Here is a 25312-nt window from a genome sequence, read left to right as displayed (position 1 = left end):
AGGTTTCGCGCTCCCCACCCGGTTCCTTAACTGTCCGGCTGGACGCTTGGCACAGCCAATCATTCCGCGATATGAAGCGGTAACGGCCGCTTACGTCTCTCAGCTCCTGTTCCGGTACGGCTGTCCGCTCTGTACTGTGGACCCCCCAAGGCACTTCCGGGGCACGGGGGACACTTTAGAATGCTGCACATCCCCTCTCCCGCCCACCGCCCCGCGAGACAGGGTAAATCTATCCGCGGATGCGCCGATTCGTCTCCACAGGCGGCGGAGGCCGGGTAGGGCAAAACGTGGCGAAACTGCGGGCCGGAAGGAGGAGCTGAGGCTGCCGGGCCGGCTCCGGGTCTCACGTGTTCGGAGGCTGGGCGCGCAGAGCCGAGCGGGTGAGTCGTAGGGCAGCCCTGCCCCCACCCCTGGGCCGGCCCCCCCCCCCTCCCCGCGGGGGGGGGCAGGCCGTTGAGGGTCTCGAGCAGGGCCCCGGAGCCGGCCCGCGCAGCACACAGCGGCCGAGAGCGGGGCCTGGGCGTCAGGGCTCCCGGCTTCCATCCTCGGCCCCGCGTGTGAGCGGTGCGGGGCCGGGGCTGTGCCCTCAGTTTCCCCGCCTGGGGGGGAGGGGCTGCCCGCTGGCGGGGCACGGGCGGGGCGGGCGGTTGGTTCTGGGCCGGGGGGTTCCACCCCGCCCCCACCCCGCCTCACGTGTTCTTGGCCCGGCTGGTGGCTCGGGCTCCCCCCGCCGAGTCTCCCCGCCAGCCGGTGACCTTCCTTCGCCTCATGCGGCAGCAGCCCGGCCCCAGGGCTCGGCGCGGCGCCTGCCCCCGCGGGAAGAGGCTGGCAGGAGCGATCAGAGGTTAGGAGGGTTCAGAGGCCGCTAGGGACGTGGCTGGGGGCAGCGATTTCACGTGGCGGATGATCAGCTGCTGCCGGGCGGTATAAAACCCTGCAGGAGATGTAGCACGCTGAAGAACTGGCTTGTACGTGTAAGTCGTGGTCACAGCGTTTAAAGCCAGAAGGGACCCCCGCCCCCCCCCGCATCATTCAGTCTGACCCCCTGTGTATCATAGGTCGCCAACAGCGCCCGCATGCTAAACCCCACAACCAAAATTACACCAAGTGTTACAGCGCACGGGAGGCTAGAGTATTACTTTCCACAGGCTGAGGATAGGAATGCACCAGGGCTCTGAGGCTCTCACAGAAACAGGGGAATAAATGATATCCCAAGATAGGTGTAGAAGAGCGAGAGCTTTGTGATAACTTACTATCAAGGTCATACATCCCATATCCATAGGATTGGTTTTTTTATAGATTACGAAGCCAGAAGGGATCACTGTGATCATCTAGTCTGACCTCCTTTGTAACAGGCTAGAGAACTTCTCCAAAGTACAGTATTTATCATGGTTAGTTCCTTTTATTGTACATTTTAATAATTTCCTAAAGAAATTCCATATGTTGGTGGGTGGGTGGGTGAGATTCTGTGGCCTGCAGTATGCAGGAGGTCAGACTAGATGATCATGATGGTCTGTTCTGACCTTAAAGTTTATGAGTCTGTGATAATGTGTGTTAATTTTTAGGGAATTGAGTAAAAACAACCTCAGTAAAAGAATGGAAGAAAATATTTTCTCTTACATTTAAGAAACATAGGAGAAGTGTCCTTAGCCTCTGTTTGCCAGAAGCTGGGAATGGACAACATGGGATGGATCACTTGATAATTACCTGTTCTGTTCATTCCCCTCTGAAGCACCTGGCATTGGCCACTGTCGGAAGACAGGATACTGGGCTGGATGAACCATTGGCCTAACCCAGTATAGCCTTTCTTATGTTTCTTATGCAGGGTTCAGCAGGACCAAAAAGAGTCTGAAGAATCTAAGTTATGAGGAAAAGTTAATCTGTTGGACTTATTTCTGATGCAAGAGAAGAGACTTCAGGCTGACCTGAGCCAGGCTTTCAAAATTTGTAAAGGGATTAATACATTTGATACTACCCTGGTAAGAGATTCAGAAACAAAAGAATGCCATTTCAAAACTAGGAGGAAATTGGGAATGGGATGGGGAAAAAGGCCAAATTCAGACTTTTCACCTTTCTGCACAGACTTCATTGGCATTTTATCCATTTATCTCAGGCTGGAATTTGGCTCAGTGATCATAAAAGAGGGAAAGAAATCAATGTATTTTTGAAGATGAGACCTGAAGCATGCAGTGAAAATAGCAGGAAGGAGGGAATAAGATAAATCTGCTTTACCTGCAGCCTTTCCACTTCAGGCTGTGACCTCATCAGATCACCAGATAAGAGGGATCAGGCCTGGGTAGTACTTTGATTGGAGACCACCCAAGGGGAGAAGCAGTTTCATTTTTTTAAAAATGACTTACTGCGCATGCTCAGAATTTGTTCAAGATGTTTCTAGTATATCTCTAACGTTCAGCCTCACTAAGCCAAATTCAGCTCTGGACTTACTGAACTCCATGGAAGAAAGGTCCAGTAAGAACTGTGCTTGCTTACTCGTGCACTGGATTGTAGTTCATGATACATGCAGTCTCTGAGTATAATCTGTGAATAATCTAGAAGAAAAATATTTTATGCATGAAAATTACATTAAGAGCATGACAAAGGTTTGAAATAAAACAATACAAAGTACCATAATTCAAAGGTATTGACGACCTGTGCTCTGACTCTCAAGCACAAGAGGGCGCTCCAAAGCTGTTTTTGATGTGTTGGTTGGGTCTATGGTTGGAGGATCTAAAGTACACCAACGCTTAACACAGAATTTCTTGGGTCTTGTGTTGTCAGTGCCTTGGTTTAAATTTAGTGTGAATTAGTCTCAGTCCTGGTGGTTTTCTGTGTAGTTGTACTTTGACTAGTTCCAATAAAAGTATGTCTGAAACTACTTCAGTGGATTAAAAAAAAGTTCCTAAATTCAGCTCCAGCATGACAACTCTTAACTGCATGATTGTTACTTCCCAAACTGTGAGATTTTAACACACTTCTGTGATTTGTCACTTCTCCCCTGCCATGAAAATCTATACACTTATAATGTACTGCCCTCCTCCCCCCACAGTGGGCCGGATACATAAGTGTTACTGATGGACCTAAAGGTACTATGTGGTGGTTACAGGGGCAACGTAAATTCAGGTAACAGTTGAACCTTACTCTAATGCCGAGCCTTCAAAACAAGCCAAGATTATATAGTCCCTCAGTAAGATTATTTGTTTTCATATAGAAAAATACTTTCTACCTCTCATGAGAAAAGCTTCCAGTAACTTCAGATTTCTAGATTACGTAATAGATGCTTCTGCTGATTATCTCATTAGGCTGCTTATGGCATTGTAAATTTTTGCACATTTTGTATACAATAGCTCTCATCATCCAGCATTAGCCACACAGTCCCAGTCTGACAGTAATGAGAATCCAATGTTGTATCCAAGTAAATTGCTCAGAACAATTGTGTTCATGAGCCTATTGCCTCCTAATGGCTGTAGGTACAGCTGGGAAAATGCCATTCCCACGCTTGTGAAATTTTAGAGAAGTTCTGACAACTGGTGCTCGCTGCTGCTCCCAGTGCCATGGAAACAGAGAAATGATTGGCTCAGCTCCGGCTAGGAAGCTTCAACCTAATCACTGTTTTTATCAAAAGAAAAGCAGGTTTCTTAAAGCTGTGATTACATGGAGATCAGATGTTTCCATGGCAATGGGAGTGGCAGCCAGCAGAAAGGAATTTTAGAATATTTTTTCGTTTCTACAGCAAAGCTGGCGAGGCTGAGAATGCCATGTGTACAGGCATTAGGATCTAACAGGCTCACTGTCTGTTATAACCTTTGGAAAGGGGATCATGGGGGAAGGAAAGCTTTTACACTTAATAGTAAAAAAAACCCAACCTTAATTTGCAAATTTTTTTCTTACGTTAAAAAAAAAAAAACAACTATAAATGGCTTTTGATATATTGAAAATGTTAATAGCAGTTCTGTAACATTTTAAGAAGTGATGTTATTCCACGTATTTACACTTCCCTGGTGGTCCAGGGCATGCAGCTGTGTAGTCTAACCATACACTACCTTGAGTGTAGTAGTTTTATTCATTGGCTATCTGCCTTCCCCTGAGGTGACTCATTTAAAAAAATGCAGCACCTAATTTTGAAGTCATGGTTAGCCCAAAGCAGTCCTCTACCATCTTGGGGCTGGGCTAGTACAAAAGTTACACCTGACACGTTCTGCGTGCTTTGAGCAGCCACTTAAGAAGTTTAGCCATTAAAACTGTGACTAACACTCCAGACAGATTCTAAAATTCAGGCAGAAATGGATTATTTTATCATTCTTCCCTTAGTCTCACAGACCAGGGGTGAACAACAACTCTAGAAGCAGGTATGATATATAATGTAAACATACCAGAAGTGTGCATCTCTGGGCACATTCAAATAGCATATTCTGGAGGTATGGGGCCATCTAGGAGTGACAGCCACTGAAGATGTGCAGTAGAGCCATATGGAAGAACAGCTATTTTTCAGGTGCAAAAGTTTTCTGGAATTTCAGTTATCTCAATCCTCAATTTTAATCTCTTTAAATTAGTGACAAAATTGCAGGACATCAGGTCTGATAACTAAAAAAGGTGAACAGAATACAAAATGTGAGGAAGTGGCAGTGCTGGGAGTTGAGGCCATTAGCTTTTTGTACCCTGGTGGAGACAGGACTTTTGTTTCTCAGTAGGGTTTTAACACTCACTGATAATGAGCCGTCTTGGTTCTGACTTTACTAGACTGTAGCTAGCTCCAAATATATACCCTTTACCCTCCACCCAAGCACAGGCATGTGCTTTTGATAAAGCTCAGTTTTGCTTTGATCATTGTTAAGCACTCTGCTTTTAGGTGATATGCCATGTTAGATTTTCACTCTTTAAACTTGATCTTGGTTAAGAAGTTCCAATCTGATGCAGATGTTGCCAGCTAGCTATGCGTGTGCCATCTCCAGGTTAGATTTTTTTCGAAGCACTCTGGATGGATCCTTTACCTAATGAACAGATTTAAGCTAATGTAGAACACAGTTGCCCACTTTCTTAGTGAATTTTTACATAGGGAACATACTACATTTGTACTACCTTCTAAATTGTTTTTAGGTGCAATTCAAGGTTCTAATCTACAGAGGGCTCTGGTTTGGTTTCTTGATACCTGAGACTGCCTCTTCTCCCCTGCTCACTGACAGCTGAGATCTGTTCAGACGCTTGAGCTAACAGTTCTCAGATTTGTACAGTGGGGAACGGGTAGGCTGTTCTCAGTGGAGAGCCCTTGACCCTGGAATTTACTTTCCTTTTCTTTCCCTTTTTCCCACCATCACGCCAGCCTTGATATGACAACCAGAGGCCTTGCCTACACTTAAAGTTTTGCCATTTTGTAGACGCAACTGTACCAGGAATGAAAATAAGCTAAACAAGTAAAAACACCTAGTATAACTGCATCTCCCTCGGACTTTTGCTAGCACAGCTATGTTGGCAAAAAAATCCCATCCCTTACCAACATAGTTACGCTGTCAAAAGTTTTAAGCTTAGACCAGCCCAGAGTCAGTTGATCTTCAGGACATGCTGCAAGGTTCATCTGTTTACTTGGGCATGTTTGAAGATGTGTGAGTGGAGAGGATTTAGTGAGAAATTTTTAATGTTAATTTCACCTAGGGATTGTAGCGAGCCTCAGGCAATGTGTAAAGGGAACAGCTTTCAACATACATAGATTAATCAATTCCAAGGCCAGGAGGCACCATTGTGTTCTACAGGAAGTCAGACTAGATGATCACAGGCCATAGAACTTCCCCCAAAATAATTCCTAGAGCACATCTAGAAAAACATCCAATCTTGACTTAAAAATTGCCAGTGAAGGAAAATCTACCATGTCCCTTGGTAAACTGTTCCAGTGGTTAATTACCCTCACTGTTGAAAATTTATACTTTTTTCCAGTCTGAATTTGTCTAGCTTTAACTTGCAGCCATTGTTCCCCATGTAGGTATTTAGAAACTGATCAAGTCACTCCTTAATCTTCTCTTTGTTAAATTAAATAGGCTGAACTCCTTGAATCCACTGTAAGGCATGTTTACTAATCCTTTAATGATTCTCTTGGCTGTTCTGTGAACCCTCTTGGGTTTACCAACATCCTTCTTGAATTGCAGACTACTCTCCCTTGAAAGGCTAAAGGGATATTCCCAAGCCTTAGCTTGTTTACCGCACTATATAAGGAATGTCTTTGTCTTTGAAGATGCCTTCTTAAATTCTTTCCTCTTGGACTCCATTAGTGTTCATACTTTTACTTTTCCTCAGCTGTTGTTCATGTCCTTTTTAATGCTATTTTCTTCTTTATATTTCCTTATATTTAACTCGCTAGATTCACTGGCAGAATATTTGTAGTTTTATTTATTTTTATTTTTTTTGAACTAATACATTAGATGTTTTAAAAACACAAATTGGTTCCTGAGAGGTGGTGGGGGTGAAATTAATTTAATCAGTTTTGAATACTATTGGATGCTCTTTCTTTTATCCAAGTGTAGCTGTCTCTTAGTACTCTTGCTTACTATAACTGAAAGGTCTTCCCCTCTCCCCCCTTCTCAGTTTTACTGTGTGTATCTGACAGCACTTTACTTATAGCTAGATTTGCTGTTTTCTCTGTATAAAGTGTTTTGCCTGTTTGGACCTTTCAAACAGCAATAAAGAAGAGCAACATTAAAGAAACAGAAAAATGTGATTATAAAAACTGTCAGGGGAACTTGAGAAGGTGTGGTATCTGACCATGTTGGATATTATTTTTTTTAATTGATTGATAGCTTCTATTTAAATGGATATTGTCAGTGAGAATCATGTCACGCATTAAAAATCACTAAGGGGTAATTTGTAATAGATAAGGAATTAGATTATTAAAATTTAACTTAATTCTTAAAATATACTTTCACTACTTGGGTGGTGTTTTCATTCCTCTGAATTTCTGTCATTTTGGACAGTGAATAAGACTCTTCCGTTATAGCATTGCGGGGGGCTGCTAAAAAAAGCAAACCCCAAAACACTCTTTCTATTGGAATTTTACAACATTATTGGTTTTAGATTTTATAAAAATGTATTTTTACAAGATGTGAAATTTGAGCCAAATGTAACCAGTTGCGGTCCCTTTAAATCAAACATAAGCCTGTCCTTGTAGTATTTTGTTAGATGCAGATCATGCGGGGAGCTTACAGGCTAGTCTACACTAGATGAGAGAGCTCTCCCGCCGACATCATAAAACCACCTAAATGAGCAGCAATAGCTATGTGGGCAAGAGGGCATCTCCCGCTGACATAGCGCTGTCCACACAAGTTCTTATGCTGGCAAAACTTATGTCGCTCAGGGGATTGTTTTTTTCACACCCCTGAGCGACAAAAGTTTTGTCAGCGTAAGTGCTAGCGTAGACAAGGCCTAAGACACTTATTCTTGTTTCTTTGAAACCAAAGTTACATCTGACTATGCTTAAAGGACAGAATATTATTCAGCCTTCGAATGTTCTATTTCTTATTTGTTTTTTGGTGTGAATTATGACACATTTTATCTTAAAATTAGGTGGCAGATTGCAGACTAATAGAATATGGCTGGGCAAATATCAGAATCTGATCAGATCAAACAGGTAAGATGCTGTACTGTATTAATAAATGATGGTTTTGAGACGCTTGCATTATCTCAACAAACTGAAGCTCAGTAACGGAGTTTTATGGAAACTACTTTCAAGAGATTTCAGCATTTTATTTTCAAAGGCAGGGAAGTTACTAGCATGCATATATGAAATGAAGCTTTTTTCCCCAGTTAGTTACCAAGTAAAATGTTGCCTGAGTTGTAGCTTAACTCCCTTTTATGAACTGGGAACAGTAGGTAGCCAAGATTTCATTGTTTTGACCATCAGCAGGTCTGGATTACTATTTGATCTTGGTGAACAATAGGTGTCAGCATCAAATGATGTTATTGCGTTGATATTAAATTACTCTTGGTGACTTGTCACTTTAAATGAGTAGTCTGTTCTGTTAATGCCACTGACTGATACATGCAGCTATTGCAAGCTGTACATGGGAAAAGTTTGAAAATTTTTTCTTTTAATATTAAATGTCTGTTCAATTTGTTCACAGTTCAAGGAGTTTCTTGGGACATACAATAAACTTACAGAAACCTGTTTCCTGGATTGTGTGAAAGATTTCACTACCAGGGAGGTTAAATCAGAAGAGGTATGCAGCTGTTGTGTGTTTGGGTTTCTCTTTTATGGAAATGCTATATGGTGATGATTTCATTTGATAAGCAGCTTTGAAAGTTTTGATCTGATCAAAAATTAGTTAAACTAACATAGTGTGTATGCAGCCTGCACGTGAGAAATCTTAACTGAAGGAAGGGAAAATGACTTCTTTGTGGTTCTGTTTCTGTGCAGATGTCATTCTGATAGGATTCTCCCTCTTGCTTCTTAGCTTTCTTGCATTCAAATAATTGAACTCCCATGCCACAGCTCTTGAAAAATGTTGACACCTAAGGCCAGTAGTTGCAGGACTAAGTGCATGCCGGGCACTTGACAGGACATTGCACAATTAGACCTTGGAGGGCAGGATATTCCTCCTTATTTTCTTCACCTCTATGAGACAGCCTCCCTGTTTTCAGTGTTGGCATCAGCCTTGTACGGCTGCAACAAGCAGCAACCCCATAGTTTGTTCTGGAGCATTCCTAGAGGCTCTGTTTAGGAATGAGAATTCTTTAGAGAAAGGGATAATTACCAACCTGTAATCTACTCCTCTGAAGAGAAAATCTGGAATGCTCACTCACCTTCCCACTTTCCCTTGGAGTTTGGAGGGTATTTTGAATTGGTTTAGCAATATGGGAGGGTCACCTCCTGTGCAGTTAGAGGAGCTGACTGAAATGTTTTGGAGGATGGTTAGGCTTGTACCTTATCCTGCTACCACTCAGGGATAAAAAAATTCTTAATGGGAGTTCTGCTGCTCTTGTGCTAAAAAGCTAAGATCCAAGAGCGAGAATCCTGATGGATCATGTCTGTAGAGCCTTGAAGATTTTGGGATATGAACAACAACCTGCAGTTAGCTGTTTTTCTTTTGTACTCTGTTAAGGGACCCCCATGCTGCAAGACATGAGCCAGCTGTCAACAGATGGGGATTAGGGAGAAACTTTCCTTATGGGCAGTTTATTACATAATTGTCCATTACAGGGCTTCTTGCACCTTGTGAAGCATCTGGCACTGGCCACTATTGGAAACAGGATACTGGACTAGATGGACCACTGGTCTGATCTGGTATGGCAACTCCTATGTTCCTATTCAAGTTTGTTTCTTATTAAGTAAAAATCAAAAGCTTCCAGGAATCTCATCTGAGCAATACCACAATTTAAAAAAAAATTTTTTTTTGGTCTCTTTTCCACACAGCAACCCCTATTGGAAGTCTAGGCTTCCCAAGGCACCATCCCCTGAATACCTCTCCCTCTGGGAACAATAGCTTGGAACTGTTACAGGCTCCCTCATAGTGATCCTGCTCAGCAGGTTTTACAAGGTAGCTGATGCCCAGACAACAATAGTTTAGACCTCCTTTCCCCATTTCTTAATCCTAGTTTCTCAGTAATGAAGCAAACAGGACCTGTTCCCTTTGTGTGTAAGTTTTGTATGCTTTCACTGTAACTACCAATTCATTTTCAGTAATGACAGCTAGGTTGGGGGCATGATATAATGTCCAACATATGCAACATTGGCCCAAGAATAGCTTTGGAAACTTGCTTTAGATTGATAAAAACCCATTTTGCAAATGCGATGCAGAACATGGAATGGGCATACTACCAACCCAGCCAGCTGAGCCACAGCATGGCAAGGATGACTGCAGCAGCCCTAGGAAAAGTCCTCTGAGTAGACACCACAGGTGGTAGATACAGTTAGTTGAAGGGACCCCAAAGGAAGTCTAAAATGAACAGAGGACATAGTAGGCCACATTTGGCTGCCCTGGGCAGTAGACGGTTCAAACAGCATTTAAAGAAATAGAGACTGATGTAATGTTGGCCTTTGCCATAAGGTAAGAGACTGCAGATTTCATTTCAGAGGATTGTAGGGTTAAGATGGGGACGTAACATATTTCACTTTTAAAAGATTTTCCATGGTAATTTTCCATTGGAATGAATGCCAAAAGAAAACTCTTCTTTTCATATTTTTCTTGAAAACTAAACTTGACATTTTTTCATCAGAAACAGGCTGAACAGTGAGTTTGTGGCTAAAGGCAGCAGAAGCATAGGACATAAGATGTGTATTCACCTAGTCACATGCCACCATAATCTGTCTTCTGTCAGTTTTGCCTTTAATCATTGTTGTGGTCTTTCTGTGTCTCCCTTTTCCTGTAGATGACGTGCTCAGAACACTGCCTACAGAAGTATTTAAAAATGACGCAGAGGATATCCATGAGATTTCAGGAGTATCATATTCAACAGAACGAAGCTCTGGCTGCCAAAGCAGGACTTCTTGGGCAACCTCGTTAAAAGAGAATTCTGTTCCAACCTTCCTTAAAAGCAATGCCAATGTTTGTTGGATTGCAAGTGGAAGTGTGCTGGTCTGTCTTCTGTTGTGGGTGTGTCCACCAGCTCACAGCAGAGTTTCAGAGACCATTGGGCAGGTGGAAACCATTGGGGAAACAATTATGGGCTATACCAGGAGTTGGTAAATGGCCAGCTAGCTAACAGAGCCTATTTCTGAGGTCCTTTTTACTGTGCAATGGAATAATGTTGATACAACCATTTCTAGAGGCCTGCAGACTGGTTATGCTGGTCACTAGACTGGGGGCAGGGGAGGGAGAGGACCCTTTTTTGTTATTGTTTCTTCCACTACAAGTGTTAATTTTAATGCAAAAAGTGCTGTACAGAAATATACACAAAAATGTCTTCAAACAATTTTTATTTAATCAAAGTACAATAAATGGGAACTCTACAGTTGTATGTACTTTCTTTCCAAACAAGGATTTATAGGCTGTACCGCTAGAGTCCTGCCTTAACACTCCTGCCATCTTTCATTTCTCCTCTTCTCCACAATTCTGCTCATTCAGTGCTGCTTGAAGTCGCTGACAAACAGATAAGTTAGTGACTAATTACCTCATTAGCTAGGAACATGTGACTAGTTATTTGAGAATGGCAAGAGCAAACACCTTCCCTAACTAGCATTCTTTCACTATGCCCCCCCCCCCCCCTCCCAAAGGCTTCTGAGCTGTCATAGGATAATAGGGTTATAAGGAATAGCCAGCATGGATTCATTAAGAACAAATCATGCCCCACCAACCTAATTTCCTTTTTGGACCAGATTAGTGGATGGGGGGAGCAATATATTTGATGTATCTTTATTTTAGCAAGGCTCTTGATACAATTCTCCATCACATTCTCTCATCAGCAAACCAGGGAACCTTGGTCTACATGAAATTTTACTGTAAGGTGGGTGCCCAACTGGTTGAAACACCTTACTCCGCATAGTTGTCAGTGTTTGCTGTCATAGTTACAGTGGATGAGAAACTGAATGAGTCAATGTGATGCAGTTGGGAAAAAAGGCTAATGTATATTAACAGGACTATCATATGTAAAACAGGAGGTAACTGTCCTGCTCTGGTGAGGCCTCCACTGGAGTACTGTGTTCAATTCTGGGTGCCACACTTTAGAAAAGATGTGGACAAACTGGAGCGAGTCCAGAGGAGAGCAACGACGATACAAGGGTTAGAAAACCTGACCTATTACGAAAGGTTAAAAAAACTGGGTATATTAAGTCTTTGAGACAATAAGACTATGGGGGGAACAGATAAGTCTTCAAATATGTAAAGAGCTATAATAAAGAGGATGGTGATGGATTGTCCTCCATGTCTACTGAAGGTAGGACAAGAAGTAATGGGCTTACACTGCAGCAAGGGAGATTTAAATTAGACATTAGAAAATTTTTCCTAACTATAAGGGCAGTTAAACTGCAACAGGCTTCCAAGAGACGCTGTCAAATTCCCATCCATTAGGCTTTTTTAAAAACAAGTTGGACAAACACCTGTCACGGATGATCTAGGCTCACTTTGTCCTGCCTCAACCTAGGGGGCTGGACTTGGTGACTTCTTGACTCCACCCCTGCATCTCTTTGAGTCTGTAGCACTTGCCTTTATGGTACGAGAGCAGACAGCTGCCGTAAGAAACGTGCAAGTTGGCACAACTCTGTTGATAGCGAAGGTCTATCAGTTTATCCCATTGTTGAATTTGGCCTACATTCTTTTCCTTCATGAATGGCATGGGAGCATGTTAACTGGCAGCATTCACTCCCAGAACTACTTCTGCATACTTCCCCCACAAGAAAGAAGAAATCCAAAGGTTACTCCTAAACCCATGTTTACCGCATGGTATATGAATTGTTCCTTGAATGCTACTAGGTTACCCAGCATATTTATCCTTTGAGGAAATGTCAAGAAAATATGAGGTACTTAAATATGACATTTTCTGCTGATAGAGAAGTGCTGAGATAAAACAGGAGCATTTATGAAAATTAAATGGTGGTGTGTGTTTTCAAGGTAATGAAAACAATGGTTCTTTGACAACATTTTATTCCAGTGATTTTAATTCTTGAGTCTGAATGTTAGTGTAGAAGTATGACAGTCTGCTATTTCATTATCAAATTGCCTACTTCTGAATGAGGTACAGAACAGGCATGGTCTATGCTTTGTTCAGTTGTACACAACAAATATGCATTACTGTAAATAAGATCTAACAATTTTATTTTCATTATAACTCAAATAAAAGGCTTTCTATTAAGTAATCTGGCTGCTAAATTCCACTCGGTGCAGATGTTTGCTTCAGGTGTTTCCTCTTAAAGAATGGATCTGAAATCCCAGTAATTGGTATTCAATCCAGTATTCTTTAGAGGACGTAAAGGCAGAGAGAGATGCTGCTTGGTCTTTTTTTTCATAATCAGTCCAGCTTGAGCCTGCTGTACTGATTCCTTTCTTACTAAATGTTGCCCTTTCCTGACAATTTATGGCTTCAACAGTTTACCTCAGTTGCCAAAGCTACATCATTAATGTTACTGCTGGAACCACAGTTCCAAAATGCAGAAAACCAGTGACAATGAGATATAGTTGTACAACACTTTACTGTACAAACAATGCTTCTCTACAAAACAAACAAACCCCCCCTCTATTTGAATGTATATTGCTGACTAAATATAGCATTCAGTCTATATCACACCAGTAGTTTCTCTTTTTAAAAATATACATACTTGTGTTGCATACGGTATTCTCTGCATAAGCATCTCAAAGACTTGTGGGGGTAGGGTTTGGTAGAAGACCTGCAGTAACTGATGTGGCTGTGCACACACTGACATGGCATTAGTGAGATGCTCCACGCTCTTCTTATGTTCTCCTGAAGCAAATTCATATTTTTAAATTAAATTTTAGAATGGGTTGGAAAACATTTTTCCCCCTCCCAGGAAAAATGTTGCTTTTCATTTAAAAACAAAAACAACCCAAAAACCCTGAAAACAATCCAATTTGTTTTGTTTTGTTTTCCAATGAAAAATCAATTATATGAGGAAAGCAGATTCCCCCTTCTGCAAAAGTGTTCAGTTAGTCAGAAACCCAACTTTCCACAAATGCTTGGTGGAGGGGGCTGTCTGAACTAAGCAGAACAAAGGGGGAGTAATTTTTAAGTGATTTGGACAAGTGCCAGAGTTTGTCTTTTGGGGACAGTTCTTTGGGGGGGAGGGTGCAGTGAGAAAGGTGAAGGAGAAGAAGGTTAGGATGTATTAGGAATCTTTTTTAGCCTGTTTCAGTAGCTTTTTTTAAAAGACAGTTTTAGTGAGTTTCAAAGTTCAGTTGCTAGAGAGGGCTGGGGTTAATAAGTTACTTTCAGGCCTCCTAACCTCTTGACATTGCCTTTAAAAACCTTTTAACTCTTTGTAATCCAGGAACAATTTTAATTTTCCAAATCTAATTCCCATTGCCTCTTCCCCCACACCTCTTTCCCAAATATTTTCAAGTGTGTGTGGGGAGTGTATTGGAGTCAAGCCTGGTGCTATTCACCAGCCTGAAATGAAGTGGAGCAGACAGGGCCTGACTTCTAAGTTTGCACTGTGCTCAGGGTCTGACAAAACAATTTGTTTGTCTGTGCTAAAATGACACTGTGCACATTGACTTCAGCTGAGCACTTCAAGGTAACTTATAATGTGAAAAACAAGCCAACTGCCATACCAGGGGTTCTCAAACTGGGGGTTGGGAGGTTATTATGGGGGAGGGGGGTCACAAGCTGTCAGCCCCCACACATGCTGGAACTGCAGCTGTCAACCCTGCACATGGCGGAAAGCCAGAGCCCTTCAGAGCTGGATGGCTGGAGAGCAGCAGCTGCTGGCTGGGTGTCCAGCTCTGAAGACGGCCCCAGCAGCAGCGCAGAAGTAATGGTGGCATGGCATAGGGGAGAGGGGGTCATCCGAGCTTGAAATATTTTCAAAGGGGGTCCCAGCAAAAAAACCTTTGAGAACCCCTGTGCCATACACAGCCTACAGCTGTTGACAAGAGCCCATTTATGTCCTTACCTTTAGATAACCAGTGTTCTCCCAGCTGCACCTCTTGCAGAAAGAATTCTTGTATCCTTCCAATATTTTTCATCTCACATAACTAAAGATGTTATAAAATATTTTTAGCTTAGAAATAACATCCACCAGTGCAACTGACATCTCTGTACTATGAAAACTGACCTACAGTGAAAATAGTTTCTCAAAAGATTAATTTGCAATGCTGTCTTGTATATTGCCATTTATATTTGTCAAATCAACATTTTTCTTGACACATCTTTGATTTCCCTCCTCTGCTCCTAGGGTCATTTGCTTTTCCCAGACTGTTAGGCCCAAACAATATTGTTTAAAAAAGAATAAAGTTACAGAAGTTTTTTGACAGGATTCTGTAGTCTGGAGTTCAGAATTAACTTGCTAAATAGTGTAAATGATTTCAGTGCCTAGTGCTAGTGCAAAATGTGTGTTGGAGAAGGGCTGTAACTGCTCTTTGGGGAGATTACAGCTCTGCAAACGAAGGTTGCTCCATGCACTGAATTTTGGAAGACATACGTTGCTTTGTCTTCACGATACAGATAATATATCTCAATAGTGACCGAGGATGTGGTTGTAATGAAGGATGGTAGATGACTCCTCACATCCTCCCACCCTGGGAAGTGGGGCTGGAGAGGAAGTACTCATGGTGGATAACTGTACCCTTAGACTCTACCTATTTTCTCTAGCAGATTAAGGTTAACTAAAACTATGAATGTATAAATGAACTGCAGGGGTGCTACAAATTTGCTATATCAAAAATAACTTTAGACTCAAATGTTTAATATTAGAGTTAGAGTCCATTTGAAATCCAGTTTTTTTAAAAATTAAAAACGAATTTCAGGTACTAAATCGGACCATAAATTCCTTCCTTCCCCGCAATGTAGGGAGGGATTTTCAAGCGTACAAATGTAAGGTGGGTGCCTAATTCCCCTTTGTGCTTTGGCTCAGGTTAGTACAATCAAAAAGACATTCAATTTTAAGTTAATAGTCTTTCTACTAAGCTTAAGTGATTTTTTAAACTGAATGTTTCACCTCAGCATCACTCTCTTTAGCCTTTTCACGTTCTTTTCTTCTTTCTGTAAATGTAACATGGTGCATTTAACATCTAAGCTTAATAGTTCAGAACTTCAACAAGATTGTCAAGTCTGCTTCGCCAAAGCTTTTTTTCCATATTAGTGTTATTTCATCTAAAATGTGCTGATGCTCTAACATGGAAACAGATATAAGTGAAAGATAGAGATATGAGAGAGAAACCTATAAAAGTAAATTGTACCTAATTTTTTTATTTATAAATATTTTAAACCCTTCTTGAACTGATTATATCATGTTACATTTTCTATAACGAGTCACCTCTAAAATGAAAGATGCTCAGGGAGTTGAATTTCCCTTATAGATATTTGCAGATACTTTATTAAGTACATCAAAATATTTTCAAATTAAAAAACCAAATCATGATGGGAAGGAAACCTAGCTACATTTCAGTTTTATATTGTTGATGATCTCAGATGTTGATGAGAAATTCTTGCTCAAGGCAGAATTTAGCCAAGTAAGCATCTGGATTGAGATTTTCAAAAAACCATAGACTGCTACCCCTAAGCCACTTTGGCACTTTTGAAAATGTTACCCTATAGCCAAGATTTGTAACGGTATTCAGGTGCCTAGTGGGATTTTCCAAACCACCAAAGTACCCAACTCCTGGGGTGCCTAAGTGCTGTTCTAAATAGTCCTCTAGTGGGATTTTCATCTTTAGGCACCTAAATACCCTTAGAAAATTGGCTTTAAGTGCTTTAAAAGCCTAGGTCCTATTCTAAAGTGAATTACTAGACACTTAGGCCTGGTTTACACTGCCGGCGGATTTTATCAGCAGTCGATGGGAGATATGTAAGCTGCTTAGAGTAGCTTGCGTATCTCCCGTTGACTTACTAAAGAACGGTTACTTACCTCGTAACTATTGTTCTTCGAGATGTGTTGCTCATGTCCATTCCCAATTTAGGTGTGTGTGCGCACCACACATGCACCGGTGCTGAAAACGTTTTCCCCTAGTGATAGCCATACCAGCCGGCTCTAGCGCCCCCTGCAGCGGCACGCACATGCGCCCGCATATAGGCACTGCCGGCTCCCCCCCTCCCCCCTTGCTTCCTTCTTGCTGGAACTCCGACTGAGGGGAAGAAGGGCGGGTGTGGAATGGACATGAGCAACACATCTTGAAGAACAATAGTTACGAGGTAAGTAACCTTTCTTCTTCGAGTGCTTGCTCATGTCCATTACCAATTTAGGTGACTCACCAGCAGTTTCTCTGGTGGCAGGCAGGAGTTCATGGACGTGACACTTGAAGCACCGCTCTCCTGAAGCCAGCATCGTCCCGAGCTTGCTGCGTCAAGACGTAGTGAGATGCGAAGGTATGTACTGGTGACCAGGTAGCTGCCCTGCAGATGTCCAGTATGGGGTCCTGCACTTGGAAGGCCGTAGATGATGCCTGCGCTCTTGCTGAGTGGGCTTTCAAGGACACTGGATGTGCCTCTCCAGCCTACTCATAGCAGGCTTGGATGCAGGCCATGATCCACTTCAAGATCCGCTGCGAAGAAACCAGCAGCCCTCTCATCCGGTCTGCAACTGCCATGAAGAGTTGTGTTGAGCAGTGAAAAGGCTTGGTTGTCGATGTAAAATGCCAGGGCCCGACGGTGTAGATGCATCTCTTCACTGGAGCTGTGAGGTTTGGGACAAAAGACAGGTAAGAAAATATCCTGATTAAGGTGAAAATGAGAGATTACCTTAGGCAAAAAGGCCGGGTGCAGGCATAGTTAGACTTTGTCTTTATAAAACACCGTGTAGAGTGGCTCTGATGTTAACGCCCTGATCTCCGAAACTCGCCTGGCAGACATAATAGCCACCAAGAAGGCAACCTTCCAGGCCAGGTATGTAAGGAAGCAGGAAGCCATGGGCTCGAAGGAGGCCCGGTGAGTCTGGAGAGGACCACGTTCAAGTCCCACTGAAGAGAATGCTCCCTTATTGGCAGGAAAAGCCTTTCTAATCCCTTAAGGAACCTAGCTGTCATTTCGTGCAAAACGACTGTTCTGCCTTTCACCAAGAGGTGGAAAGCAGATATGGCTGGCACATGGACCTTGAGGATGAGAAGGCCAACCCCCCCTTGTTTCAAATGGAATAGATACGCCAAAATTATTGGAATTGATGCTTCCATCAGGGAAACACCATGCTCGGTTGCCCAGCAGGTGAAGTGCTTCCACTTAGATCTATAGGCCGATCTGGTAGACGGCTTCCTGCTTTCCAAGAGCACACACTGTAGACCATGAAATTTCAGCTAGGCTGGGCCTACTTATAAAATTAAGTTACCAAATTAATAAGTTGCATATTGCAGAGTATGTGAAATGGTGGCTGGAGTCCCTTTTGAAAAGGGGTGATGATTTCTCATTGCAACACACCCATGCTGTCTTTCTATTCTCAAAGTATGTCTGGTATTTCATTAAGGTAACTGTTTATTAATTGCCTCTCTGTCTGGACCATTTTCCCTAATGAACTTATCCTCTGGGAGTAACTCATCTATGCAGTAAACAGAAATGTGTTAAATGCCAGGCGTGCTAGACCTCCATGGCTCCAGACCTCTCAAAATACCTTATGATCAAAGCTAATGGCTGGATGCCACCCCAGGTATTGCTCAATTTAATCACAACAACCCCAATACTCCTTTGTTTGAAGGGTGGAACACTGAAACTACACAACATATCTAGGTGGCTAGCACCCTTTTCACTAAGTAAAGCACATAGGTCTCTCCCTCTTGTGTTGTTCTCTGAAATTCCTGTGTTTACTCATGTAAATTACCAAAATGCTTTGAAAAACATTGGATTTAAGAATATAAAAGAGAAGCAATGGAAATAAGCAAGCAGGCAAGCTTCAAGAGAGAAGAATCACTCTTGACAAGAAACTGACAAGAACTGCCATCTTGCCCAGCTGTTTTCTGAGACCACGGATCCAGGCTCTCGGGGGAAGCTGCTAAGAAACCATCGCCACTTCTTGCCTGCATTGGTGAGGATAACTGCTTTTGCAGCTAAAATATACTGGACTTTTGGTTTGGGGGCTCATTTTATAAGTTTATAAGTATAGTAATTAAAGCCTTTCTTCATTATCGAACGAGAGTCGTGTCAATTCCTGAGCACAATAATAGCAGATCCCAGTCTGTGAGTTAACACGCGCTGAACTTGGGCTTAGCAGGCTTGCGCCTCCTGTCTCAGCCATGGAGCACCCACGCCATCAAGTGTAAGGAGGCCAGATTCAGGTGGAGCAGGCGACTGTGGTCCTGGGACAAGAGGTCTGGTCGCAGCAGCAGGGACCATTGCCTAGGCCCTGCCAGCTCCAGCAGCATCCCAACCAATGTTGTTGAGGCCACGCTGGTGCTACAAGGATGACCTGTGCTTTGTCTCTTACTTTCAGGAAGACCTTGTGGATCAGAAGGATGGGGGGAAGGTGTACAAGAGGTTCCCTGACCAGGAAAGGAGAAAGTCGTTGCTGATAGAGCTTGCACTGAGACCCTAACGTGAACAGAAACGATGGCATTTCCTGTTGGCCCTGGCGGCAAAGAGGTCCACTTGGGGACTGCCTCACTTTTGGAAGATGCGAGTCATCACCTCTGGATGGAGGGACCATTTGTGGTGAGAGCAGAAGGACCTGCTGAGACGGTCCACCAAAGAATTGTTGATCCCCGGGAAATGAACTGCTATTGGGTGAATGTCATGAGTGATGAAAAGGTCCCAGAAACACACGGCCTCCTTGCACAGGGCTGGGGACCAGGCCCCACCCTATCTGTCGATATAGTACATTGCGGCTGTATTATCCGTGAGTATCTGCACCACTTTGTTGGAGAGATGTGGTAGGAAGACTGTACAGGCCAGACGAATTGCTCTGAATTCCTTGATATTGATGTGTAGCTGCATTTCCTCTGAGGTCCACATGCCTTGGGTTTTTAGGGAACCAAGGTGAGCTCCCAATCCCAGATCCGAGGCATCAGAGGTCAGTATTACTGACGGCTGGGGCTGTTGGAAGGGCATTCCCGAGAGTATCTGATGCGGGCCCGTCCACCACACCAGGGAGGTTAAGTACTTCCAGAAGAACTGTAAGTATCCTGTCTGGGTCGTGCCTGACTGAAGAGTACACTGACGCCAACCACATCTGTAGGGGTCTGAGGTGTAGTCTGGCATGGGGGACCACGTAGGTGCAGGCCGCCATGTGGCCCAGAGGCTGAGGCATACCCTGGCTATTGTGAGAGAGTGCGACAAAATGCGGGTTATGATCTCTGTCACTGGAAGGAATGCTCTGGCCTTGGACAAGTCCAGCATCACCCCGATAAATTCCATCCTCTGCACAGGTACTAATGTTGATTTCTGCTCATTTATTAGAAGACACAGTGCTTGGCAAACATTTCGGGTAACCGTGATGCTGGCCTGAACCTGAGACCTTGACCTGTCCCTGATGAGCCAATCATCCAGGTAAGGAACACCTGCACCCTTCTCCTTCGGAGGTATGCTGCACTTGGTGAAGACCATTGGCGCACTTGAGAGGCCAAAAGGGAGCACCACAAACTGGTAATGGTGGTCTCCTACCGTAAACCTCAGGAATCTCCTGTGACCAGGGAACATTGCAATGTGAAAGGAAGCGTTCTTTAAATCAAGAGTGGCGTACCAGTCACCTGGATCCAGAGAGGGAATGATGGTGGCCAGGGAAACCATACGAAACTTTAGCCTTCTGAAGTACTTGTTGAGGCATAGGTCTCAGACCTCCCTTTGCCTTCATAATTAATAAGTAAGGCCCATGGAACCTCTTCCAGTGCGCCCACCTGCAGAAGTGCTTGCACCTGCTGCTCGAGGAGTTGCTCATAAGACGGGTCCCTGAAGAGGGACAGGGAGGGTAGGTGGGAAGGCGGAAGTGAGGCAAACTGGAGGGTACAACCAATAGCCACCATGCTGAGCATCCATCTGTCTGATGTTACGGCAGCCCAGGCTGGGAGGAAATGGGAGAAAAACAGAAGGGGGCTTGGATCCGTGAGTAGAACTGGTAGGTTGCTCTCAGGCACACCTTCAAAAGGCCTGCTTTCCACCCCAATTGTGTTGGCTGGAGCCTGGTCGAGGGCTGGCAGATGACGAGCGGCTCTGGTGCCTCCTGTAAGCTTTGTTTTTCTTCTTATAGGAGCCTCGGTGGGAGTGGTTCCCAGATTGCTGCTCCTGCTGGGGCCTGAAGTGCCTCCTGGAAGAAGAAAGTGTATAAAGGCCGAGGGACCTCAAAGTTGCCCTCGAGTCCTTCATGACATGCAGCCTGGAGTCTGTTTGCTTGGCAAAGAGGGCCGCGCCATCGAAAGGGAGGTCCTGGATAGACTGTTGGAAGTCCCAAGGATTGGAGCCATGATGCCCATCTCATCGATATGGCCGAGGCCATTGTCCTGGCTGCAGAGTCCACTGCATCAGAAGCCTCTCACAGGGATTTCTGTCCACTGATCTCCCCTCTTCTAAGATGGCTTCAGACCCCTTAGCTGCAGGCTGGCCATGGAATAAATTTTTCAACCAAATAAGTCAAGTCTCTTCACATCTGTGTGCTTAGGGGTTGAGCTGACTTTCCCCTGTCTGTCCCTTTCGTTGATAGCTGTGACCATCAGTGATCCCGGTGCGGGGTGAGTGTAAAGATATTCAAACCCTTTAGCCAGCACATATTTCCTCTCTGCCTTCTTAGAGGTGGGGAGCAGGGAGGCTGGGTTTTGTCACAGGGCTTTGGCCAGTTTAACAACCTCTCATGGCCTGGGAGGGCCACTCTACTAGGGGCTACCGAGGCCAGTAGCTCAAAGAGCTCATCAACCGGCTCGTCCAGCTCCTCTATCTTGAGGCCCAAGTTAGAGGCAACCCTTTTCAATAGGTCTTGGTGCACCTTGAAGTCATCCATCGGCACCACAGCCGAGGGTCCTGCGACCGCCTTGTCAGGTGACGACGAGGATGAGGCCGGCACCTGAGCTGGGAGAGGGGCTTCCGTTCTGGGTGTGGTGGTTCCTCCCAGGTTCGAAGCACGTGAATCGTTCCAGTCAGAGTCTGAATCCAGATGCAGTGCTGAACTCTGGGGGATGGAGGAGTGTGGTACCGATGCTCCTCTCACGGAGTCAATTTGCGGCATCCCCAAGGGAAATCCCCACCAATAAGGCCACAGTCTGGGCCACTGTCCCTGTGGCCACACTCCCATTGGTGGCACCGTCAGGAAGCCGGGCATCAGGGCCAGAGCTTGCCTGGTATGAACAACCTCGCTGTCTGAGAAGGAGGTGCTGTCCGACAGCCAGGTTGGTGCCAACTCCGCGTATCGCACGGTGCGGTGTGGAGCTAGCTGATGCACCGGCACCAGTGAGCAGTATGGAGAGCCCGAATGATGGGCATGACGGGACCGGCTCTTGTTTTTCGGCTTCTTATACAGGCTAGGCAAGTGGGGCTGAGCTGCCGGGGAAGCATGCCATGAATCCACTGACCTGCATCATTCCGCAGTTACATAGCCGTGTTCCGCATGGTGCCTGTCCTCCGGAGACCGGCAATGGGAGTCCTGTCTGACACTGTCCTGACCCAGAGAGTGTGGTCTCGACTCCAGATAACGTCTACGCACTGGCGAACGGTGCCTCGAAGACAGGGACTGTCGGGCAGATCTGTCCCTCAATATGTTATCCGTCGGTGCCGGTGCCAAATACAGTTCGGAGGCCTGCCATCCCTTGGCGTTGGCAGCACAGGCAGTGCCAGGAGGTCCTTCATAGCCTGGAAGGCCTCCCGAGTCGACGGCACCACCCAGCGGTGAGGGCCTCTACTACTACCTGGAGTCTGTGGAGGACCCGGTACTGAGGTCGACGCTCGCAATGGCGAGGGACCCTTCTGAGTGGGGAGGATGGTTGGCCCGTTGCGGATCAAACCTGGTCCCCCTTTGCCTTCTTCGCGGGAGAGCGACCTCATTCCGCATGAGTCTTCTTCAGCTTCTTTTTTGGTACCAGAGATGGTGATCGGTGCCGAGGAGGAAGAGGGTGCCGGAGGCACGCTGCGTGCCAAGGTCATCATGCTCGGTACTGAGTCCGATCTACCGAGCTCTGACTCTGATCTAAGTGCCGACTCCATCAGGATGGCCCTGAGACAAATATCTTGGTCTTTTTTAGTTCGTGGGCAAAATCTTTTACAGATTTTGCACATCTCACGGACATGCGCATACCCCAAACACTTTAGGCAACTTTGATGTGGGTCACTCTGCGGCATAGGCTTCTTACATGAAGCACAGGGTTTAAATCCCAGGGAATGGGGCATGCCCTACCCTGGGAATCTAACAACTAACCAACTAGTACTAACTACAACTAAACAACAAACTATGTATACTAGAACCAAGAATAAACTACTAGGTTTAGCTAAGTCTCTTGCAAAGGCAAGAGACGTTCCAGCACCGTCACTGGCAGCAAGAAGGAACTGAGAGGGAGGGGGAGCCAGTGGCACCTATATGCAGGCACATGTGTGGGTACTACTAAGGGAAAACGTTTTCCAGCACAGGTGTATGTGGCGCACACACATACCTAAATTGGGAATGTACATGAGCAAGCACTTGAAGAAGAACTTCTACTTACTTGGGCATCCCCACTGCACTGCGCTGATGGGAAATGCCCTCCGGTCAACACAGCGTTACTCTTCTTGCGGGGGTGGATTAACAGCGTCAATCGGAGGGCACTTCCAGGATCGATTGAGCAGGTCTCCTGCGGAATCGATCCTGCACTGCCAACAATGCCGCCGGCAGTGTAGACATACCCTTAGGTGCATTAAGTTTCTTTGGAAGTCCGTCAGTCTCATGCTGCTAAGCTAAGTGCCTGAGGCCTGATCTACACTGAAAAATTAGAGTGACTTAGCTACTTAGCTCAGGGCTGTGAAAACCGTTGTGTGGTAAGGTCGGGCTAACCCCCAGTGTAGACGTTTTTCAGGCAACAGCAGAGTTCTTCCCTCAACCCAGCTACGGTTTCTCGGCCAAGTGGATTGACGACAGTGATGGGGGAAACCCCTTCGATTGCTGGAGGAGGAGTGCGCGCTGCAGGAGTACAAGTGTCCATCCCTCGCGGGCTGCCGCGGCGCAGCCATGGCCTGAGGCACTTTCGAGAAGGGGCCATGGATTAAAGCCATTTAAGCAGGTGTGAAAATCCCCCTGTGCTGAGGAAGGTGATGGCGTGGGATTTATTTGGGGCAGGAATTATTTCTGAGGGGGGCAGTGGAAAGGGAAGGTGCAGGGCTGTGGCGTGGGCCTTAAACTTGAGTAGGGAGTGAGAGTGTGTGTGTGTGTGTGTGTGAGTGAGTGTGAGTGAGGGGGGGTCAGTTCAGCGGCTCCCTCTCTCCCCACAGCCTGTGTGGGACCAACGTCCTGCATTGCTGGAGGGCGAGGGGGGGGTCTTGCAGCTCCTCCCCCCCCCCAGACACTGCCCGGGAGCAGCCAGAGGAGGGGGGTAGGGAAGGCCTGCCTGGGGTGGGTTTTGCAGCCCCCGCCCGAGAACGGGGGGTGCTGATGCCTGGCCTCGGCTAGGGGGTGCCCCGGCGCGCCTGGCCTCCGGAGGCTGAGGCGGGAGGCCGTTGGCTGGGGCTGGGGCTGCCCTGCACCGCCTCAGCCGGGCGGGGCGGGATCCGGGGCCCAGTCACTCACTCTGCCGCAGCTTCCGCTGGAAGTCGGGGGCGTTTCTCCGCTGCCGGTCGAAGTAGACGCCGTAGCCGAGCAGGGCGAGGCCACAGGCCCCGGCCAGCAGGAGCAGCAGCGGACGGGCCCAGCCGCCCATGGCCGCCCCCGCCCAGCCCGGGCTGGAGTTGGAGCCCGCCCCGCCCGGGCTGCGCTGAGGCAGGGCACAGAGCCGGCCTGCGGGCCCCAGCGGCGACGAGAGAGAGAGAGACTCCCTCTGCCCCTCAGGCTGGGCCGGGCCGGGCCTGGGCGGGAGCCCCGCGCTCTCCCCGCAGGGCGCTGGCTCAGCGGCGCCTTGGCCAGCAGCAGACGCGGGATCTGGCTGGCGGCTGTGCCTCTCGGGCCCCGATCCCTGGCCGGCCGGGCGGGGGCAGGAGCGAAGGGCCGGGCTGGCCGCGTTCACCACTCGCTGCCCATCCTCTCTGTGGCTGCGTCGGCTCCCAGCCGGACTGTTCATCTCCCTGAACCCGCCCGCACGGAGCCTGTCCCAGCCGTAGCACGATCCGGGCCCCCCCTTTCTCCTGCTCCCACCCCCGCCCGGGGGCTGTTGCCAGTCCGGCTTGACTCGCTCCAGCCACGTTGCAAACGAGGAAGCTGAAGCGCAGAGAAGGGGGTTTGCTAAAGGCCGGATGCCGAGCCAGCGCTCGAGGGGAGACCCCAGCTCTTTTCCCATGACTGTCGGAGTGAAGCACTCAGCCCATGAGCGAGGGAAAACTCCCAGCCATGAACTTTGAGCTGGGCCAGCTCACAGTAAACGTTAACACGGCAGAGAGCAAAGAAAATGGGCTATTGGTGTGTGACCCAACTGTATCCATTAATTATTTTTGCATAAAGGTTCAACGGTCAGATTACTGACTGATTGACCCCGACCTCTCCCATCCTTTAGTAAAAATTCCATTAGAGTAAGGATATTATTGGGTATACAAATTTAGGGAGGGTAATCTTGTCATTTATATTTGCCACTCCTTCCCCCAAACTTGGAGAATGCTGCAGTGAAACTGAGCCCTCACATCCCATAGTGACTGCAAACTGCCAGGGAAAGAACTG

General features: G+C 46.0%; 3 protein-coding genes across 5 annotated transcripts in view; 1 reads left to right on the top strand and 2 right to left on the bottom strand.

Moving 5' to 3' along the window:
- KIAA0586 (KIAA0586 ortholog) overlaps nt 1-220 on the bottom strand; it is a 117092-nt gene extending 116872 nt beyond the window's left edge. Inside the window, exon 1 of the mRNA XM_067554875.1 lies at nt 95-220. Coding sequence (XP_067410976.1) covers nt 95-191 — 97 coding nt within the window. The 5' untranslated portion in view covers nt 192-220. The remainder of the gene's footprint in view (nt 1-94) is intronic.
- On the top strand, nt 207-10929 carry TIMM9 (translocase of inner mitochondrial membrane 9). Of its 3 annotated transcripts, XM_067554878.1 has the most exons (6): nt 241-380; nt 1300-1391; nt 1826-1979; nt 7546-7609; nt 8103-8198; nt 10348-10929. In XM_067554878.1, exons 4-6 carry the CDS (start codon nt 7571-7573, stop codon nt 10480-10482), a joined length of 270 nt encoding a protein of 89 aa, XP_067410979.1. In that variant the 5' UTR covers nt 241-380; nt 1300-1391; nt 1826-1979; nt 7546-7570; the 3' UTR covers nt 10483-10929. The 3 variants fall into 3 exon arrangements, with proteins under 3 accessions (XP_067410980.1, XP_067410978.1, XP_067410979.1); XM_067554879.1 differs by lacking the exons at nt 241-380; nt 1300-1391 and adding an exon at nt 207-223; XM_067554877.1 differs by lacking the exon at nt 1300-1391 and having other exon boundaries at nt 233-380.
- On the bottom strand, nt 10918-24879 carry TOMM20L (translocase of outer mitochondrial membrane 20 like). The gene is made up of 5 exons (XM_067554876.1): nt 24236-24879; nt 15584-15627; nt 14540-14621; nt 13229-13371; nt 10918-11057 (listed from the first exon to the last, which is right to left on the bottom strand). Exons 1-5 carry the CDS (start codon nt 24720-24722, stop codon nt 11007-11009), a joined length of 807 nt encoding a protein of 268 aa, XP_067410977.1. The 5' UTR covers nt 24723-24879; the 3' UTR covers nt 10918-11006.
- Between the last annotated feature and the right edge of the window lie 433 nt (nt 24880-25312).

The sequence above is a fragment of the Emydura macquarii genome, unplaced genomic scaffold (genome assembly GCF_026122565.2).
Source record: "Emydura macquarii macquarii isolate MOO-44397 ecotype Brisbane River unplaced genomic scaffold, CSIRO-AGI_Emac_v2 contig_1551, whole genome shotgun sequence".
In the NCBI taxonomy this organism is placed as follows: Eukaryota; Metazoa; Chordata; order Testudines; family Chelidae; genus Emydura; species Emydura macquarii.
The sequence above is the reverse complement of the archived record's forward strand: the minus strand, read 5'-3'. Positions and strand labels throughout refer to the sequence as shown.

What these genes read in the sequence shown, in the direction of transcription:
- TIMM9 (XM_067554879.1), top strand. Translation starts at nt 7,571, where the DNA reads ATGGCTGGGCAAATATCAGAATCTGATCAGATCAAACAG. An exon ending in AATCTGATCAGATCAAACAG is followed by an intron (nt 7,610 to 8,102) that starts GTAAGATGCTGT and finishes ATTTGTTCACAG; the next exon opens with TTCAAGGAGTTTCTTGGGAC. An exon ending in GGGAGGTTAAATCAGAAGAG is followed by an intron (nt 8,199 to 10,347) that starts GTATGCAGCTGT and finishes CTTTTCCTGTAG; the next exon opens with ATGACGTGCTCAGAACACTG.
- TOMM20L (XM_067554876.1), bottom strand. Translation starts at nt 24,722, where the DNA reads ATGAACAGTCCGGCTGGGAGCCGACGCAGCCACAGAGAGGATGGGCAG. An exon ending in CTAAAGAGAGTGATGCTGAG is followed by an intron (nt 14,622 to 15,583) that starts GTGAAACATTCA and finishes TAACATCTTTAG; the next exon opens with TTATGTGAGATGAAAAATAT. An exon ending in AGAACACTGGTTATCTAAAG is followed by an intron (nt 13,372 to 14,539) that starts GTAAGGACATAA and finishes AATTTGCTTCAG; the next exon opens with GAGAACATAAGAAGAGCGTG.